Source organism: Haliotis rufescens, unplaced genomic scaffold, assembly GCF_023055435.1.
Source record: "Haliotis rufescens isolate VD_foot unplaced genomic scaffold, xgHalRufe1.0.p SCAF_5, whole genome shotgun sequence".
Lineage (NCBI taxonomy): Eukaryota > Metazoa > Mollusca > Gastropoda > Lepetellida > Haliotidae > Haliotis > Haliotis rufescens.
The window spans coordinates 40,888,059-40,907,160 of NW_025964223.1; the positions used below are offsets into that span (position 1 = coordinate 40,888,059).

At 35.8% G+C, this 19,102-nt stretch overlaps 1 protein-coding gene across 4 annotated transcripts in view; it reads right to left on the reverse strand.

Annotated features, from left to right (window-relative positions):
• Positions 1-7,158: 7,158 nt before the first annotated feature.
• The window catches only part of LOC124110314 (rho GTPase-activating protein 8-like), a 46,545-nt gene continuing 34,601 nt past the window's right edge, over positions 7,159-19,102 (reverse strand). For all 4 annotated transcript variants that reach the window (XM_046469582.2, XM_046469581.2, XM_046469580.2 and 1 more), the window contains 12 exons: positions 18,872-18,972; positions 18,090-18,150; positions 17,714-17,801; positions 16,809-16,940; positions 14,806-14,892; positions 14,573-14,671; positions 13,474-13,587; positions 11,923-11,993; positions 11,478-11,555; positions 9,979-10,110; positions 9,188-9,294; positions 7,159-7,966 (listed from right to left, as the gene is read on the reverse strand). In XM_046469582.2, coding sequence (XP_046325538.1) covers positions 7,799-7,966; positions 9,188-9,294; positions 9,979-10,110; positions 11,478-11,555; positions 11,923-11,993; positions 13,474-13,587; positions 14,573-14,671; positions 14,806-14,892; positions 16,809-16,940; positions 17,714-17,801; positions 18,090-18,150; positions 18,872-18,972 — 1,238 coding nt within the window. In that variant the 3' untranslated portion in view covers positions 7,159-7,798. The remainder of the gene's footprint in view (positions 7,967-9,187; positions 9,295-9,978; positions 10,111-11,477; positions 11,556-11,922; positions 11,994-13,473; positions 13,588-14,572; positions 14,672-14,805; positions 14,893-16,808; positions 16,941-17,713; positions 17,802-18,089; positions 18,151-18,871; positions 18,973-19,102) is intronic.

Sequence of the window (19,102 nt, forward strand, 5' to 3'; positions counted from 1 at the left end):
CGTAAAAGGCGACTATGCTTGTCCTAAAAAGGCGACTAACGGGATTGGGTGGTCAGGCTCGCTGACTTGGTTGATGCATGTCATCGATCCCAATTGCGTGTATCGATTGCGTGTCCCAACATCATGTTTCATCACAACAACGTGTATCTGCACCCAGATGTACATTAACCAACTTCTTGCACAGAACAATGTCAATGTGTTGTCCAGGATGTTCACAAGATCTTAGTCTCACGGAACACCTCTGGGATGAACTGGGCAAAGTTTAATTTCAGCTTTATGAACCTTTTCTTGTATTCGATCAGTAACTGAGTGAATGTTAAATTTACACTGCTTTTAGCAATGTTCCTGCAAAAGTATGGTATGGGACACCAGAAATAGGCTTTACACATTGTACCCATGTGGTTAACCAGTAATTGAAACTAGTTAACACATACTATGGAGCTCAAGAACAAACCTCTTAACAAGATTCACCCTTCAATGTAGGGAATAGAACACGTAAAAGCTGTTTAGCCATTTCAATTTAAATGATGATAATATAAAAAGACAGGCAAGACAATCATATTATGTATATTTTATTAAGTAATGACAATACCCTCACTTTACAGTTCACTCCCAGTGCGTGTCATGTTGGAATCTACAACAGAAAGGGCCAACTAATTGCACACCTACCACACCTACAACTTAAACAAGCTCCTTGAATAGACATCCTAATAACCAAATATAATTGCAGGTGGCTCAACTATAAAAAGATATAACTCAATAAAACCACAGACTTTTGCATCTGTAGGCATGTCAATACATCACATTGCCATAATCTCAAGCTCAATTACCATCAGTAAGTGTTTAATGGTAAAGATGGGCTTGCTTTAACTTTTCAGCTTGATCCAACCACGGCAGTCTGATTCAAATCTGGTCTAAAATAAATTGATGATTTTTAGAGTGATTTTCCCAAGAGTACATATCAAACTTAATAATAGTTAATATGATCAGAAAAAACACTTGCCAGAGAAAGACATGGTTGTTTGGGGAGAAATAAATAATAATTTCCAAATTATAAATCAAACAAGAGAGTATCTAGTATCAACAGGGGTAGACACCATTAAACACAACTAGTCCACAGTTCCTTCCTGACTCGTGGTTTATGTAACAGAATTTGGGTGCAAACAAGTCCAGGTTTTCACAAGTCTCAGAACTAGCAGACTAGTGTCTGTGCCTAAGCCTGATCAACAGTGAGATTCTGACCTCAGCCTTCATGTTCATTATCTCCATAAAATCACAAAATCTATCCATTACATCTCTCATTATCGTATTAAGAATTCCTTAATCAAAACTTATATGGATATGTTGGAATTTCTGTTCTGCAAACAGAAGGTTATTCAATAACATAATAACCCAATCAATAAGCCACCATTGTCAACTATAGCATAAAAATAAATACAACTGAATTAAATGATTACATCTAAATAGATAGTTCATTTTCATGAAATTAGAATGCCGCTTGACAGAAAACACTGAAAAGACAAAATAAATTTCAACATCAAATTTCATTACTAACAGGACGGTTTCACTGCATCAATGTACACAATTACAAAAATGTTAAGTGAAAACAATCATATTTTACAAACAGTTGACAATTATCCAGTAGAATAACAAATCTTTGTGAGAGGTACGTTTTTCCTTTCAAGATAAAATTATAACAAAAATGTCAGCCAGTTACACCTTGATTTCTAACTACCAATCGATGTATTCGTAGCTAAAAAGATCCCTTAATGTCACTATATCTGCTCTCATTAAAGCACTTTTCAGATTTCAAAAATGAACAATTTAATGTCACAGAAAAACATTTTCTTCAATTTCAATGAAAACATTATAGATTCTGTCATCCAAATGACCTGGTCTCCATGAAGAAGAGATTCATCACAGATATCTTTCAACTCTTAAAAGCATTTATAAGATACAGAGATTAGAATGTTAATTTGAAAACATGTCGATATAAACAGTGTTTATATCATGCCAGGCATGTCAAAGTTAGGCCCTTTCACCATACAAACTTTGCAGAAGGAACTTGTACATGTCTTTCTAGCAAGTGATACCCTCTGGAACAGGATGAGTTCATGCCATTGTTTTTTACAGTACTTATGACAAGTAACAAACTATGCATATATTGTGTACGGAAACTGTCTTCATGTACTTAGATTGTGTGGAATGATGACAGGAGCTACAACATTTCTGTACATGTATATACTTGGAAACCTTCATTCATCTTATGTTCTAAAAAAAATAGAATTAGAACTATCGCTCCATAAGTATTTTTTGTTGGATTTCTGATACTGCCAGCCAAAATGGTTTGTAGCATGAAAAGAACTTTCAAACAAATTTTAATCTAGGGATAGACATGTTTCCTTAACAGAAAAGAAAAACTCTGAGAGTTTTAAACCAACTCTTGCGTAAGCAATAACAAATCATTTCATGGTTTATGAAGCATCCTGCCCTTAAATTTGTAATAGGACCAAAAACATAAAACAGATTCTATATTAGATATTATTTCAACCTCCTATGTGTTGGCAGTTTCTTAATAACCGTTCCATCAAGATAAATTCAAAATAATAACCTGAAATGCTTTTTTGTTTTTCTCATCATTTGCACCTTGACATACCAGCCTAAACAGTCTGTACAAAAAAGAAAACATATAGTTCTGGCTTGCATACTTTTCCATGTTTATGTATCAATCAGCTGAATAAGTTAATTTTGATTTGAGTTAAAATCTTAAAATTATTTCATGTATATTTCTGAAAACTTGAGTAAGAAATATTTGCTCTTAACAAAGAACACAAGAATAATATCATGGAATCTGACATATACATACTAAGATTTCATTGTGTGCACAACAATGGGTGTAACTATCATTCATCGTTTAGATTTGAGTGGATATTTATTATAAAACTAATATATTGTGATAAAAGCATATTTCATATACGTTAACAAAGGACTCTATTTTCCTTTGGTGTTGCAATTTCCTGGAGTTACAATAAACTAGACTATACACATGATATTCTCATACAGAAATAATGTCAAGTACTGGATTCACTTGCAAACATAGTGAACGAAACAAATAATATATAGCCCTATCAAAGTGAAAAGATGTTGCGCTTGTGACTATGAAGCACACGATGGACCTAACTCTCAATCGTAAAAGATTACTAATATTGCCAGGTGTGTGTACCAACATGCAGTTGGCACACTAATAGCTTTGTGGACATTTTAAGAAAGAAATACAATCACCTTTATCAAGGAAGTTCTCATGTGAGGGAAGGCATCTATTAAAGCACCATGTAACGATCATCAAAATGTCATTGAAAGTTTCAGAAAAATTACAAAAAAACTCTACTTTTTAGCCTTCCGATGATTACCCATTAGTAAAACGTCTAAATTAATTGTGAATGTGTTAACTTAACAAAGATTAAAGATGAAATACTTCAACCTGAGAAAATAAATTTGAAAAATTAGGTGATAATGTCTTTCTTAAAACATTCAACACAAAACCAATATTAAGTCGAATTTTCGTGACAAAATTTGTGATTTCAGCAGGTTAAACATGTGACTACCAATAAATAAATAGTTTCTAAACTAGGTTTAAATACTGAAATGTGTACATTAAATATTAACAAAGAATCAGCACCAACAAACAAGGGGAATACCCAAGCTATAAGCTATGAGCATGGACTACACTAAATCGTGGTTTGTACACACAGCAGTCACAGTAAAACACTGGAAATATAACTACTCCTTACAATATTATGACATATAGAATTGTGTTTATCTTAATCATGCTGACTATTACAAACAAAACATCATAACCATCCATGGGTTTGTCATCGATAATTTGCATGGAAACTATTGATACATGGTATATTGTCAATTCAACTTGCATACTCTACTACAGGGGGCAATGTGAAACCTCATTAACTTGGAAGTCCCGGGGACCAGCAAGAATATCTTCAGCTTCCAATAATTTAAGAATTAAATATGAATATGAATTTGCCTGGAACCATTAAAGTTATATCATTACACCATTGAAGACATACCATATCATTCGAGTTTGAGGTTTCTCACCGTAACTAGTTTTTAGAATCTTGTCCCCAACAATTTAGGATTTTCTTAATACATACCTATCAAGAACATATTGATAAATTTCCAAACATTTTCCATTGAATAGATTTTGTATCAAAATCAAGTTTACAGACATTTCAAAAAGTTAATGTCTTTATTTTTTCTTTACCCTGTCTGACTTAAATACTATATTTCATTGACAAATACAAATTATTTTCTGTCTTCAGCATACAGTGAAATGTGATTAAGACTAAGTTCTGTAGACCATCACAAAAGTACAGTGATAATTTGCAGAGTGTGTTTCCGTAATGTAATTATATCTTACGAATGGAATTGTATTGGTGAGTATAATACATATTTTATTTTCCTAATATTTATTTTTACGTTACAGACACACAAGAGGGTAATAATCTCTTTATCATAGAATGTCATTCTTAAAAAAAAAAGGAAATTTCAAACATAATTTTGCTTGGTGAAGTAAATTTTGGAAACCTTGTATGAATACAGTGTTTGTGTGGACTGCCCCATTTATCATATAGTGCCAAATGATTTGGAGCTATGTTTGCCTACATAAGCACCCACACATTGGAAAAAACCCTGTCTAAACTTATTGGGAACATTAGGCAATAGTAGACATTGAATAATGTATGGAGGTTAAAAGTAGTTACTGCATTTATAACAATATGATAAATAGAGCTATCCATCGTGCAAGACAAGATATGACAAGAATATACCATGTTGTTGATGAGGTTTCTGTTGGTACCACAGAGTTACATCACTTACACTACATATATGAAGGTTTTCAATCTTTCACTGTCCCACAGTAAACGTTACTCAATGGTTTCCTTTCTAGTGGTGCATCTTGAATACAATGTGAACTATTCAACACAACTAAAATAACTGCAGCCTTGTGTATCATCTAGCTTCACAAACATTATTTCAAAATGTTTACAAATATTGGTACACATATTTACATATACATACAACATTGTACAAGGAGGAAATAAGCAAAAGTAGCATACTAATAACTTTATGCATCAACATATTTTTTCCCGACTTGTGATTTTCTACAACAATCTGAAAAATAATTCAACAATACCTTGTGTAACAACTTCTGAAACCTTTCAAAATGTCCTTAAATTTCAACACTTTTGTAAATAGCTGTCATCAAAGCACAACTTCATTCCTGTCTGAAGTAAGGAATGTCAAGTTTGCATTATCTAACAAGAATAAAACAGACTATATACACTGCATGTATGCATAATTGTCGTAACATTCATCATATCTAACAAATCACAAGGCACCAAATGTTGTTCTATGTCCAGTCAGAATACATAATAATGTGACCCTTCATGCCTTCAGATGGACTCTCCCTGCTATTAGGATCTTGGAATGAGACAAACAATTGGGGATTTATCGTATTTGACATAATAAGCGCCCAGGGCGCTCTCAAAACTAGAAAAAGGGGGCTCTTATTAGAATATTATTTCGGTGGAAAAAACAGAGTTGAAAGATAAATTTCGTGGTTTATACTGACGGCCTGAACTGTTTATATACGACAGATATATTTTTCCAGAATTTAATTGCCCATAATAAAAGGGTGCAAATAACACACAAGTGCATATTATACAAAAATAAATAAGTCTTGTGTACATTGATAAATCGGAAGGGGTGCTAATTGGGATTGTTCACTTGCCAATATATTAGCAAATATCGCTGTGGGCTCTTAATAGAGCAGGGCACTTATTACGTCGAATACAGTAACAGATGTTATGAGAAGAAATACACTCCAGCATTCTTGTTGCTTTCAATATGAGACAACCATCACATCAGTCCATGTTTGTAGAAGAGGAGAGGTTTATAAGGCCTCCCAAACATTTTTTTATGTGGATCAAAAATAAGCAAATGCACACAATAATTGCAAATAAAGATGGCAGAGAACATTATTGCCTGTATCCATGCTCACACATGTAGTAACTTCTTAGGACACCAGGCAATCCAGAATTCAGAAAAGTGTGAGACTTCAGCATCATAACCTAGTCTCATATATATGTATCATATATCCATGTGTCTGCAAATTTGCACAAGTACTAGTTCACCAACCTCTGTCATGGTGTTGTCTTCTTTCTCACAGTTGAGTATTTCAAAGTCCTTTTGGTAACAAAAAGAAAGTTGAACAAGAAGAGTGTTGGCCAATTCTTATCTGTATGATAGTCTTGTTTACTCTAATACATAGTATTCCTAGAAACTGTTTTAAATACAAGATGAGGTCATATGTGTTACTTGAGTGTGAATTGATATATTTCTGAATGCTGTATTTATTCTTTCTTGTTCAATTTGGATTTGAAACTTTGTGCTCCAATTCTACAAATAACACTGAATTATATTGTGCAAAGTGACAAGGTGACAAAAAAATTGTGGACCTTTTGCTTATTTTCAATCCAAATGCAAAAATGTCTTACAAATTGATAGGACTGTTTATGCAAGGTATATTACATTTTATATGAAAATATATTTCACTTCTTCAGAAACAAGATGTTATGTGAGTGAAATGTACCCAAACCTCTAAAAATATGTTTGAAATTGAAGTAAATACAGACAACAAACTATGAGGAGTGGAAAATTGTCATTGCGAAGACTAGATGCAACCTACTCAGCATATATGTATTTATCTACTCACAGTTCACATACCAAAAGTCCTTGGCACTAAAACACATAGAATTATTACAGCGTTAGAAATTGGCACTAGTCCTGTAGTCCTTACCAAACTGCCCAATAGTTAAGGTATCATAAGGACTAATAGAAATTTGCCATTTTTAAAGGATTTGCTACATGTTATCATTATAAGGACTAGTGGACTAAACATGTTAGGGGGCGGTCGGGTAGCCTAGTGGTTAAAGCGTTCGCTCGTCACGCTGAAGACCCGGGTTCGATTCCCGACATGGGTACAATGTGTGAAGCCCATTTCTGGTGTCCCCCGCCGTGATATTGCTGGAATATTGCTAAAAACGGCGTAAAACCATACTCACTCACTCACTCACTAAACATGTTAGTTTCTACCCCTGAAATAACTGTTATTCAGACTACATCAATCTTTGCAAAAATGTCTCCAATTCAATCCAAAGAGTTTATTCAAGGACTTTAGGTAGCACTGTAGCTTGTAAACATGCTTAAATGTAGCTTCAACAGTAACATTTCTGTAAATAAGCCTAACTATCCAGTGAGTTCTATATCCTAATATCATTTTTTCTACTTAAGAATAAATATTTTATATAATAAGGTATACAAAATAAGGTTTGTCTTCTATATTATTCTTGAGTACCAAGTCTTGTTCTTTCTAATGCAATCATCAACAGATCCGCTGGGAAAGTAATGTCTCGAAATCATATTATCCATCTGTACCAAAACAACTGGTTTACTTTAAATTCTTCTCCAAAGTTTCAAATAGAAAGAAGGAAATATTCATAATTTTATATTTTGTGAACATTTTGCTTTCAAAACAGAAAATGCTTTTGAATCACAATTTGTTTATGATTTAAAAACTGTCAATTTTCATTTTCACCTTAAAATTGTAAGACTCTACCTCTGACTTTTTTTAGTCTTTTGCTCTCAATAAGATGTCTGACATATCTTCCGCAGTAAGATGACAAGACTGTACACTTTATACATATGAGACAATTCAATAAAATCATCTCTTGAAAACATCCTCAAAGTTTTTAATGAGTATGAGTGCGAAGCTGTTGACAGCACCCATGGTTGTTAGTGAAGCTTGGCCCTTAGACCACAGCAAGTTGGGACCAAACACAATGGCAAGATTCATAGGTGTCATCTTGTTCACGTCAGAGTGGGACACCACCTGTGAAAGTAGAAAGATGAATGATTGTAAAATGAATTGTGTCTGAGTGCTGCAATCTGATTGGTTGAAAAACATTGTTAAAAGGAATTGGATCTTTCGGCCATTTCACTGCATATGAATACTTATTGTTTTTTTTCTCTTTTTCTCAATCCTAAATTTGAAAAAAAACATGCCATCTGGCTTGGCGAAATCTAAATATTAGGTTTGAACAATATTTATCAGAACAACTTCAATAAGGATTTTTTTGTCCACATTCTGCTAACCAGCCGAGTTAGTTATCATGAAAGCATGTGACATAATCCATTCTATGAGGACAGTATCTCTTTCCATGTTGATTTCATAGCATTTTAGAGTGACGTCATGTTTATCTCACAACATTGAAAATTCATGTTGAGTGAGAGTGTTTCAGAATAACCCGGTATGACTGACAACTTTTGTACTTTGCAATGTCATTAAACATTATGTCTTTATAGATTTGTGGGTATTATCAAGTATTTAAACCCCAGACATTTTTATATTTGAAACCTCCATCTATTGCCGTTTATTTCAAATGAAACTTCTGTGCATCAATGAAACCAACAGTGACAGTGACAAATCTTGAAGTTGAATGGTAAAATAATCAAGAACCATTGTGGATAGGCTGCCAATTTGGGCAGGATTGATGATTTTATCATGTATTTTTTTAGATAAAATACCAAGCAGAGGTTATGATGTTTACTGAACAGAACAATGAGGTAATGGTGTAGAATTGTTAGCCCAGTACCGAGGTACCAGTTACACTTCAGATGGTTTTATAGATGTGACAGTCTTCTACACTGAGTGCATGCAGGTCTTTACATAGGTGACCATATCATACTGATTATCTCCAAGGGGTTCTTGGGCCCTTTGCCTTTTCATTATCACACAAAAATGTTTCACATTTGTGATCAGATACGTTTTTAGATAGGAATATGTTGGAAAATGGAATACTACATATTTACCATTTGCCTCTGTAGTTTTCATGACAGGTGAGTAAACTGGAACCCTTCAAATGTTGGTAATTGTTATAACCTTAGTATAACTTCTCACAGGTATATGAGCTTTTTCTCAATTTTCCTAAGGAATTTCCATCAAGAAGCATTTGCATCATAAAAATGAATGTGACAGAGAATTTAATTTCATCGGTACCGATCACTCTCTCACACATATGCTTTAGACTCTCTCTTCAAATGTGAGTGTTACCTCAGTCAGGAAATGTACGATGTGTTTAAGGATAATGTAGTTGTCCTCCGGGAGCTCCTCCCTCAGCATACGCTCAGTCTCGAACACATGCTTATTGCTGTCAATCACTGAAATAGGACATTTAATGTTAGTCAGGACCATAACAGGGATAACAAGTAGCACAAGCCCACTAGCCTGGACCAATATTGCTTTTGTTAAAGTGTCGTAAGGGATAGAAGAACTTTGAACATAATGAGGGGTGTTCCTAAATCACTATTCAGGCTAATAGACTTTCTAGGTTAATTTCTATTCCTACCATTAATTATACTGTAAAAAACTATTCCATTTGGGCAAAAACATGCATAGCAGTGTTTCTGCACTTTTGGGCGAGTGAGTGGGCAAGTAGGTTTCTTGCACCGCTTTCAGCAATATTCCAGCCATAATACGGTAGGGAGAGATCAGACATGAGCTTCACACACCCATTTGGGTGACCCTGCTCTTCAGCAGGCCAAGCCAGCACTTTAACTTACAGCAATAGGCAGAAGTATTCAAGCTGAATATAACTGGGTCTGGACAACGCAAACCAGTGACTAAAAGGATGAGGAATGATCAATGCCATCTAGTTACAGTGAACCACATTCAGGCAAGCTTGTGACTTCCCAACCCCATTGTAGGTCATTGACAAGCATGATTTGCTGGAGATCCACAACACCCATAGACTAAGAGGACATGTAATGAGACATGATGTTATTTCCTTTATCTAAACCCTCTACCACAAAGGGACAACAACATTCAACTATCCAATAGCTCACCATTCAGCCTTGTGACCGGTTCAAAGAGGTCGAATGTAAGGATAGGTTCCTGAAGTTCTCTAAGGAATGTCTTGAGTATCACAGCAGCGGTGTGAACGTCATATGCATCACAATTATAGTCAACTGGTTCCCCTGTAAACAATGGAATACATGGTGTGAGGTGAGGTTAGATGAAAATGGCCTTAACATTGCATACAGTGTACTTGAGGTGAGGTGAGGTTAAGTGAGACTATGTACTTGAGGTGAGGTGAGACAAAATAGGGTTTAACATTGACATTAAATAGGGTTTAACATTGTACAGTGTACTCAGGGACAAATGCTAAAATACATGCAGCATCTTTGTTACATTTTTTAAAATTTGACATTTAGTAAATTTTGGGAGCTGCAATTTCAAACTTAACACACTGTAATGTGGAGTTTGCAAAATAGTTACAAATGAAAGGATACAGACCATGAACTTTAGCTAATCATATAAGAACTTAAGCAACAATTTTATGACCTTTGAAGAATATATTTGTAAATGAGAAACAATGAACCATGTGCTTAATAGCAAAACAGTACACACACAAAAAATAGTCAGTTAATGTAACTGTACTATTGTACCATTTTCAACCCCAAAAGCACATCTGGCAAGGCTAGGGTTGGTTGGTTGGTTGTTTAATGCTGCACGCAACAGTATTCCAGCTATATGACGTCTGTCTTGACAATCCAGTGATTGACATCATGAGCATCAATCCATGTAATTGGGAGCGATGACATGCATCAACCAAGTCAGCGAGCCTGACCACCCAATCCCCTTAGTCGCCTCTTACGACAAGCATAGTCGCTTTGTATGACAAGTGTGGGTTGCTGAAGACCTATTCTCTACCTGGATCTTCACGGTTAGGCAAAGCTAGGGGAGATCATTTTGCTTATAACGAAAAATTAATTCACTATGCTTTCTGCACCACTTTCCTTGTTAAATAATGTATCACAATAGAATTAAACATGAACATAAGAAAGATTATATTAAATTATACACAAAACTGTACAAAGACAAAGGAAAATCTTAGATGAGAAACTTCAACACATTTGATCTTCAAAAGTTATCTCCCTTTGAGCAAGTCAATCAGGCAGTGAATTGGTTTTGACGGGTTAGGCTGCAGTATTTCTGCAGTACCTTTGGAGCCTGCAGTCTGTATTCAGGACTTTGATAAACAAACCAATTGTCAATATTGTGACCATCAATCCACACAACTGGCAAGCAATGTCACATGTGTACAAAAGAAACTTGTATTCAAGATGATCGTCCACATGGTTCAGGGTTTGGAAGTCCTTCAACAGTTCTGTCAGGTTGAAAGGTCACATGCTGTTTGTTTGTTGATTGACAAAGTGTACTTATTATCACAGAAGTAATTCTACAATTTCATCAAGAATCAGTATTTAGATTATATAGTATATTCATAAATGTGGTTCTATTTGAGGTGGGTGACTTTTGGAAAATGAGACTCATAACATACCGTTATTGTACTTCTTCTGGACTTCCCTTAAAGTGACAGCATTTGCTGATCTTCTGAAAATACCCTCCACTTCTAAACCTAGAATGACAGTTGTAAATCAGAATGTAGTCAAGGAAGAAGACATAGAAAATCTTCAGTAGTAATTAAGAAATAATAATAATAATAAGTTTAATATTAGAAAAACAACAATTGATACAACTAAACAATAAAAATATTCTCTTCCTTCCTCATAATGCCATATTCTATAGTCTATTGAAAGAGAGGTGAAGGGTTAATTGTAAATACAGAATGAAGCATGCTTTCGTCAACAAGACCAGTAATTTTACTGAAACATCATTTGATAAGCTGAGTGAATGAGGTCGAATATAATCTTGAATTAGCAATAGCAAGCTGTTGCTAAGGATGCAAATAGGAAATTGCTTTTGAAATAAAAATAAGACATTACCATGAACATTGAGGTATTCTATTGTTTGTTCAACAACAACTGGAATTATTCTCCCACTATGTTCTTTGATGCTGAAACAGAAATAGGTTCTACAGTTTCATACAGAACAATCAGCACAACAGACACTGGATTCAGGGTTGGATATGGAACACATTCATCATGTTTCAAGCAGCCAACACGTCAATTATTTCCATTCCAGTTTTCTAAAACATTTTTGTTTTGACTTACAAAGCATTAAATAACCTGAAGGTGCCCATGTTACTGTTACTGATAATACAAATATATTGCATTTCCTCTTAAAAACACTAAACAATAGTTTTTTTAGTTTAGTTCTACACACTGTTATTAGCAGTGCCTTCTGTGACATTGAGAAATGGATGTAACTAGGGTCACCATTTATTGTGTGTGTGCCTTAGACGATAAACGTGGATTTGCAGACAGGTACAGTGGTGTCTGAATGAGCTGATTCAGGCTTGCTAAGGTTGAAAGAAGTAAAAGAATTGGCTCTCAGGCAATGTCTTTTGAAAATATAGTGTGGCGGTTTAGTTGGTCAAACGAGTATGCAATCAAATAAACAGTTGTGTACAATCAACCTGGGAAAAGGCCTTTTACATAAATGTAGTCCTTTATGAGCAAAATACTGGGCAACCAGTGTGTGCATAATACACACATACATTGTGTCTTGTTTTTTTATTTCACAACACGAAGATGTTATCGTAAGCACACAACACTGGGAGAAGCATGTCAACAAATCTGTACTGAAGTGCGCAAGTTAGTCCTGTTATTACACTATCTGGCCATAAAAGTGTTCATTATGTATCTGGACTTCCGTTTGTAATTCATTATATTACTTTTATACAAAATTTCATTCAATTTTGTTGACATTAATTTCGGTGAAATCGTGTATGAACCTATCAGCAAATCACCTCACCTCACCATGAACTCGCCTTAAAAAGGAACATTAGTTGTTAAGGATACAAAGTCTTCGGTCTTCCTATCACTGAATTGAAATTTCTTTTCAGTTATGATTTTGGCCATGACATTAAGTAATTTTTAAACTAAATCACCCATAGATAGGGAAGAATATGTGTGAACTATTTTCGGCTTATTTTAAAAGACAAAATATACATGTAATCTTAATATATGAAACATTGTCCGGCATACAGACTACAAATACCACAGAATTTGTAAATCATGTGTAGTGATTTTTTATTGTAAACTTCATGCTGTCATTGACCAAATTTGCAAACAGCAAAACAAGTACACAAATGCCTATTACCGCCATGACCATAATAGGAGATGTGCAGTAAAGCAGTGCACATGTAAAGGGAAGTAACAGCATGTTATATTGGATTGAATTGTTCTTAAGTATTGTAGCATTTCACTGCTGGGGCCAAGTGTTTGAGATGGGGAATATTTAAGGATTTTTTGTTTGTTTTGAAATGGAAAAAATCTAAATGTGCAACAGAATTTATGATATTGTGGACGGTGCCTGAGAACCAAGACTATTTTTTTTAACCTAAGACTGTCAGCTTGCCAGAGTGTACTCACAACTGTAATGTGACCCCGAACTGCTGTGTCTTGAGAGGCCCACCATCGGTCTGTGAGGTGCCCTGGTTGTATGGATACTGAGGCTTCCTGGCTGCAACCTTCTTTGCATCATATCTGGAACAGGTGAGTGTTGAGCTGTCTTAGAAAGCCATAAGAAGTCACACAGTCTATACAAGTGGGTGAGTGAACTGGAGTACAAGTAACTTTGAACAGTATAGCAGTCATACCTTGGTATGGCATCTTAACAAGACAAAGGCGATAAAGGTCACAGATGTTAATATTACACAGGCAATGATATGGTGCTGACAGACCAGACATCCAAATCAGGGCAACTCTGCAATCTGAACTCAAGACCTGTGCATCCTGGCATGGATATGACATACAAATCTACACAGCCAATTGCAGTCTTAGCCCACAAGATGACCCGTGTTTCAACTCATCTATGATAATTATGTTCACTGCAGCAGATGATGATTTACACACACACCTTGTCAAAATATTGCACCATAAACGGGCAAGTATGAATCCAAGTCAAGTAAATTATGGTTTGTCTTATTTTCGTCTGGAGCTGGTGATACAGATTCTGTTACTCCAGTTATTCCAGTGATACTTAGTAGATCTAAGTGATAACATATGGACTTTTTTAAACCTGACTTTAACTAGACCAAACAATATATGACAAGACCTTGACTTGGAATTGTCACTGAAGTCAAAGACTGCTAACTGAACAGAATCATTGAATTCAAATACAGATGAAACAGCCAATCTTGAGGACAACTGGGTGAAAACCCTTACGGGTGAGTTAGGGAATGTTGTTTTTCACCACAGACAGCACTATGGCACCTTAATCACAGAGGCCGGCAAATAATCAGGTCTTGTTCAGGCAAAGAAGTGATTGACAACATGATCAAGAGTCACTGCAACCAGGGTACCCTGACATGCAATCAGCCAGGTCTCACACTGTAACCAACTGAATCTTGTTTGTCAGCTCTCATCAAAAGCATGGTAGACATCCTGGGGACCTATTTGCCCTTCAAATTCCACTTTGGGGTTTATCTTAATGCTGTTTCCCTGTTGCATGTTACAATGATAGACTCACTCTAGAACCGGAGGCGGGACAGACAGCTGGTCAAAGTGGAGGTGGTTCTTCAGCTCCATCAGGTAGTCCACATACATCATCTTCCGGCCAAACTTAGCACTGCAGTAACACACACGTGACACGTTACATATGAGACAACAAAAATAAACTGGCATGAATCATTTTCTAATTGAGATAATATTTATTATGATTTCATAAGAACTTAGTCATATTTCTTAAAAAAATAAATTTACCTTATAAATGGCTTGAAGATGTTCCATAGAATCTTGATGAAGTTTGTAGGATGCACCAAGTATAAAGCTTTTAGATTTTTCTTGTATCTGAAAAACAAATTAAGTTCATGAATGTGTGAATGTTGTTTAATGCAACAGTCAGCTGCTTTATCACAGTAGCCTGCCTCCTCTATATCTCCAGGGCTCGCATATAGTCAACCTACACTAAACCCTGGATCCATTCCCACAAGGTTCTGGCCATCTCAAATTACCCACACTTGATTTTCATAACCATTTTTGATTTGCTATGCTACTCAGCCTAATCAGAATGTGAATTGCAAACCAGCCTCAATGGACTAGCGATATCAACAACATGGCAACACGAGTTACCTCCCTTACCTCGACGTTTGTTGGTTGGTAAAATGTTAATGAAAATCCAGGGCTGGTAATTTGAGATCGCAAGAACCATGGGAATGGATACAGGGATAAGTGTAGGTTTACCCAAATGCTAGCCCTGGAGATATAGAGAATGAGAACCGCAGCGTTAGACAATGGCACTAGTCCCATAGTCCTTGTCAAACTGCCAAATAGTTATGGTATTATAAGGACCAGTAGAAATTGTCATTATTAAGATTTTTGCTATATGTTATTATTTATAAGGACTACTGGACTAAAAATGTTAGCTACTACTGCTGAGTAGCCTGTGAATAATCGAAACTGGCCAGCACAGAAAACGATCTACTCCAGAACTGAAGACACACAGTCATATACTGTGATCACTTGATCCTGAATAGTTTGCCTTAGTGAGGTGCATGGGCTATTAACATGATCAAAAAAATATTCTGCCTCAGAATCACTGCCACAAACTAAATGTGCAGGACAGGTTTAAATGAAATGAATGGAACTATTAAGGTTCTAAAAATTGAAATTGCTCACTTTAAAGTAACTATTGATGACAGGCGTTGAAATTAAGCATGAGCCAGGGGGTCATAGATTTAGGTGTTGCTAGATTTAAATACTATAGAAGAAGACCTCACCGACCCCAGCAACCCCCTTAATTTTAATCACAGTGCAACATATTTTGTTTTGTTTGGACACTTTTTTTTATCCTGCGGAAATAACAACAGCCTCACACACATTCTGTGAGCGACAAAAACTATATTTATTTTGAAAAAATCACTGACCCCAAGTGAAACCTATAATTTCATTGTAATGTCTCCTTGATGTGCTAGAAACAATAAATAAATCCTGAAAGAGGAAATATTTCAGTTCACTAGGCACCAGGAAAAAATAACATTTTCTTTTCAACTTATGCTTTGATCATGTGCCTTATGTCATTATTATTTCCCAGGAAATTATTGTCTTTGTTGCAATGTTTCAATGAGCGTGAGAAGGAAACAATTCTATTGCAATTGATAGTTCTCGGGGCATGTAATCTTGCTTCAAATGTAGAATGTAATCAATACTTCAAATGGAGATTTATTATAAGGCTATATATATACATTTTGGGGGGAAATGATATGCCGAAGTCACGATACCAAGACATTTCCTCTGTGATACAAAGCTAATACTTAATGTATCAAAGCAAATCATCAACTGATATTTTATTTTCACATAATCCTTTTTGAACATTATGCAAGACGTAAAAATATATAAGAATTGGTTCTCAGGCAATGATTTTTGAAAATATAGTGCAGGTGGGCAGTGTCTTTTTTTTGTTTTTTAGTGTCTTTTGTGTGCTAATCATGCTAATATCAAAATTTACAATTCAAAGTAGTAGAGAGAAGATATTTTTTTTAGAAAGCTGGCTCAAGACCCAATGCATCCTTCATTTAGATCGGGCAGTCTAAGGTCACTCAGGTTGCTTAGGTCTTAAATGCAGAGAGATATTGTATCAGAGTTAAAGATCTGATCTCAAATAGATTGTTGATGTATTTGAAGTACATCAACAGATTTGATGTATTTCTAACACTACAATTCATGAAATATGCTTGGCAAAGGTAAGGTCAATTTCTTCTACTTACTTTCTATCAAACTCCTTGTATGCTTGCATGAGCCAGGATAGTTTGGGCTTGTTTCTGCTGGAGAGGCCATAGTGGAAGTAGACTATCACATAGTCTTCCTCCACGTACTGGTCCAGAGTGTGGCGTATGTACCTGGAACAGGGCAGTCATCAATTACTTTTTTGTTGCTTAACACGGCAGTCATCCACATTCCATCTTGATCATACAATAATATCATATACAACAACCCAATGCTGGGCCTGAGGCACATTTATAAACCAGAGGAGCTTCATCATCATAGACTGGAACTTGAGTAGATAAACTACAGGTACTTCAAAATCAAGTCTGAACCCGGGGGCACATAAACAAGAGCTACAATACACCAAAGTCTGGACTTGGGGCACATAAACAAGAGCTACAATACACCAAAGTCTGGACTTGGGGCACATAAACAAGAGCTACAATACACCAAAGTCTGGACTTGGGGCACATAAACAAGAGCTACAATACACCAAAGTCTGGACTTGGGGCACATAAACAAGAGCTACAATACACCAAAGTCTGGACTTGGGGCACATAAACAAGAGCTACAATACACCAAAGTCTGTACTTGGGGCACATAAACAAGAGCTACAATACACCAAAGTCTGTACTTGGGGCACATAAACAAGAGCTACAATACACCAAAGTCTGGACTTGGGGCACATAAACAAGAGCTACAATACACCAAAGTCTGTACTTGGGGCACATAAACAAGAGCTACAATACACCAAAGTCTGGACTTGGGGCACATAAACAAGAGCTACAATACACCAAAGTCTGGACTTGGGGCACATAATTATATAAACGAGAGATACATAACATCAAAGTTTGGACCTGGCGCACATAAAGTAGAGATAATCACATCCTGTCTTAAAACCACTTACTGCAAGAGTCTCTGGTGATCAAAGGTCTTGTTGGAAGGCAGCTTACACGATGAAAACACAATAACCTTTCTTCCCCACAAATCGTCACCTGAAAATGAATATTTTAGAATTATTACATGTATTTCAATTTTTTTTACTAACCATGTAAGCAAAAGACACAGAATTAACTCCACAGGACGTACTCATTTCGGGAATCAATTTTTATCTTCAGCGTGATAAGCAACTTCTTTAACAACTTCACTACTCTACTACGCCGCTCCCAAGAAGTACCATTATGTAAAATTGTTGTTTCAGAAAACACCAGTAATCATGATCACTCTTTTCTGACACTGCAAGGTATTGCAGAATTGTGTACTATGAGAAGACAACTACCAACCTGCAACTTCAATGATCCCATACTTCTCCACATCACTGAACTCACTCTGTGCCTCCTCCTCCTGAAACAACAAGGGACAATTCACACCGACTGTCCTTCAACATTGGCCATCTAGTTTCAGTCTTGGGGGGTATATGTAATTATGTTTGGCGTCCAACAGTGACTACTGTACAAACAAGAAAGAAGCAAAATATTTGTGAAGCCTTATGACTGGGATATCACAGATGGGGATTTCCTCAAACAAAACATAATTATTGAGTTAAGAAAATCTAAACATCAACAGACTGAACATTGACTGCTTCACTTTCATTAAAACCCAGACAAGGGATGCATCTTTCTGAACTCTTCTTAACATTAAAACTAAAATCTAGCATTTAACCACTGAAACAAATGTTATCCATTTTTTTGTTCAGAATAATAAGGCATGCATGTCAGTAAGGGTTTGTGTCAACACTTTCAGAAAAGAACAAGAACTTGCACAAAAAAAAACATTATTTAAAGAATCTCTGCATTTACATATGTTAATATTTTTTAATATGTGTGGGTGTCTGTCTATTTGCCATTTAACACTGCACACAGCAATATTCCATCTATATCATGACAGTGGTCTGTAGATAATCAAATCTGGACATGACAACGCAATTTTCTAAAGGTACAGATAATAAAAACATATTTTCATGTTTATAACAAAAGAAAAGCAATTTGTGTTAAGGTGGCACAGCCTGCCTGACGCTTGTGAGGTGAGTTGATACAACCGATACAGACTGCCCAGTTGTACTGACCTGGGGCGTGCCCAGCACCTTCTCGAAGTCCTCCTCGATGATGCCATCAGGTGTGATTGCCCCGCTCCTGAACGCTCCACCTTCTGCCTCCTTTGCCAACTCTGGAACACAAAAACAATCTCATGAGCTCACAGAAAGTCTGGTTTGATAAGATCCCACCTTACCTTCATTTGGCCACAGCAGCATGATCAAACAGAGAAATGATGTCTTCTACTTATGGTATAGGTCGTT